We start from the raw sequence: 2318 nt of genomic DNA, 5'->3' as shown, positions 1-2318 counted from the left end.
CTCTTTCTTACTGTTTTCTATGTCAATGTTCGTGTTTTCTCCCAGGAGGTAATGTTCTTTTTTCACATCCCTTGTTGTCTTTCTAACACATACTTACCCGCAGTCAGTGGAGGGACACTCTGTGTCTCTCCTTGCTGCTGTGAAGAACCGCCATTTGTACCCGCCGCAACCCGACGGCGTTAGGAGTTAAACTACACGTTATGGGTAGATTTCGATAAAGGATTTGAATTGATTAAGAAGTTAATAAAACGACTACCATGTGGTTGCTGCGGGTTAAGGCGGTAAGATGGGCAGCAAATTGTATGTTGATGTCTCTGGCATTGCCTGCACTAACCCCCCTCTCGTTTGTTTTGTCCTGTTTGTCCTCATCACCAAGAAATGTCAAGAAAAGACGATATGACCCTAACGCCAGTGCCATCTAAAGGCTAAGAGAACTGCATCCTTGCCTAGTGTGCCCCCGGGTTCCGTCAGAACCCGCTGGACTGTACCCTCTCCTGCTGCTGACGCTGCTGCCGACGGCGTTGGCGTTACTTGAATAAAAAAGGACAGAAAGCGAGAGAAGAAAGAGACCGAACGATCGAACATTTTTCATCCAAAGTCACATAGAACTGCTTCTCTACCGCTGTTCCTTTGCCCTCTGGCCCTGAGCATCCACACTGAACCACTCATCGGGGCATGACTTCCTGTTCACACGCCCCAACCTCCAGTTCTGACCCAGGCATGACCAGCTTCAGCTGTGGACCTCGCATGGCAGAGGAGGGACACCAATGACTATTGTTCATTTAAAAAAGAAGAATGATTTGAAGTTCCAGTAGGCTGGTAACATATCCATGTGTTTTTCAAGGGGCTAAATGACCACACCCTATGAGAGTGACCCATATTGGACAAACATTTCAAGGCTTAACTTTAAAGTTTTTTGTTATTTCAGCATGTTATATTGCAGGCATTTTCTGTAGTATTAATGAAACAAAGAAACCCAAACAAAAAGTTAAAAAAAAATCAATCCATTTGGCCGGCAGCGTATACTGCTGCATGATGAAATCACCACTGATATTTATGCCTGATGACGTCACTTACTGTTCCACTTGAGAAAAAAAAAAAAACGAAAAAAAAAATTAATAATTTTAAACTGGCTGGGCCCTGTAGGTCTGCCCTGACCTGAATGCCATCACTGGCCAATCAGAGAGCTGCATGATGTAACTGCACTGGGGGCGGAGCCCACACAGCCTGCTGCGCTTTTCAAGGTATCTGCATGTCAAAGGAAAAACAGTTAACATTTACTTACTATGCAAAGGGGAAACATTGCACAAACATTGGTTTGGTAAAGAATTCTCAACTGAGACTAACAATGAAATTGATCTCAAACTAGCGGATTATTAATAAGGCAGTCTTTTATATGCTCGGCCATCTATGTTTGACATTATAATAAGCTTCTGATTACTTAAAATGAATGTTTCTATGAAAATCTCAGCTTCTGAAAATGTAATTGTCATCTGTGTGGGACAGCATAATTGAGGCACTTGTGATATTAATTGCTATTATTAATAGAATGGGGCTGTTTCAGTAGACGGAGCTCTAGTTTGGGGCTAAGCCACTGGAATAAGAGCAGAGAGAGAGGGTGTTTTTCTATACCATCATTGATCTACACCAGGGATCCTCAAATCTGGCCCACAAGATCCACTTTCCTGCAGAGTTTAGCTCTAACCCTAATCAAACCCACCTGAGCATGCTAATCAATGTTTTCAGGATCATTAGAAAATCACAGGTAGGTGAGTTTGATCAGGGTTGGAGCTAAACTCTGCAGCTCATTGGCCCTCCAGGGCAAGATTTGAGGAACCCTTATCAACACCATCAGGTTTTTGAACTCAACTTCTAAACCCTGAGTCCTTTTACAGCCATCTCATGTTCCCATGGAAACATTGCCAAAACAACAAATAATTATAATAAAAAACTTGACAAAAACTTTCCTCTTTGAGATCTTTTTTTCTTTCATAATCCTCGCAATCCAGATATTTTAATGAAAAAGAACTGACATCAAACACGTTATCAGTTCAGAAGGCTTTCATTGTGTCCTTTTTATCGGTAGACTTTGCATTCGCACTGAAATTAAAACACACTCCATATGAATGTTTTGCAGAACCCATAACAAATTTACTGTGCACTGAATACAAAATATTAAAATGATTAATATTTATTTATTGTTCAACAGGCAAAATAAACATACAAGGCTGTTATTAAAAATGCATTCAAAGTGTCTAGTATTTAAAAAACACCATATAAATTCACTATAAAATCACATATTAACTAGAAACTAGATT

At 40.5% G+C, this 2318-nt stretch overlaps 1 protein-coding gene across 4 annotated transcripts in view; it reads left to right on the top strand.

Annotated features, from left to right (window-relative positions):
- LOC107660086 (disintegrin and metalloproteinase domain-containing protein 23-like) overlaps positions 1–1261 on the top strand; it is a 21013-nt gene extending 19752 nt beyond the window's left edge. For all 4 annotated transcript variants that reach the window (XR_001630967.1, XR_001630968.1, XM_016449304.1 and 1 more), the window contains one exon: positions 377–1261. Coding sequence is in view for 2 of the 4 variants with exons in the window: in XM_016449304.1 (XP_016304790.1) it covers positions 377–422 (46 nt within the window). In the remaining 2 variants the exon portion in view is untranslated. The remainder of the gene's footprint in view (positions 1–376) is intronic.
- Positions 1262–2318: the final 1057 nt, after the last annotated feature.

Source organism: Sinocyclocheilus anshuiensis, unplaced genomic scaffold (assembly GCF_001515605.1).
Source record: "Sinocyclocheilus anshuiensis isolate Anshui unplaced genomic scaffold, SAMN03320099.WGS_v1.1 scaffold55, whole genome shotgun sequence".
NCBI classification, from domain to species: Eukaryota; Metazoa; Chordata; class Actinopteri; order Cypriniformes; family Cyprinidae; genus Sinocyclocheilus; species Sinocyclocheilus anshuiensis.
Note: the sequence above shows the minus strand (reverse complement) of the source record. Positions and strands in the feature narration are given on the sequence as shown.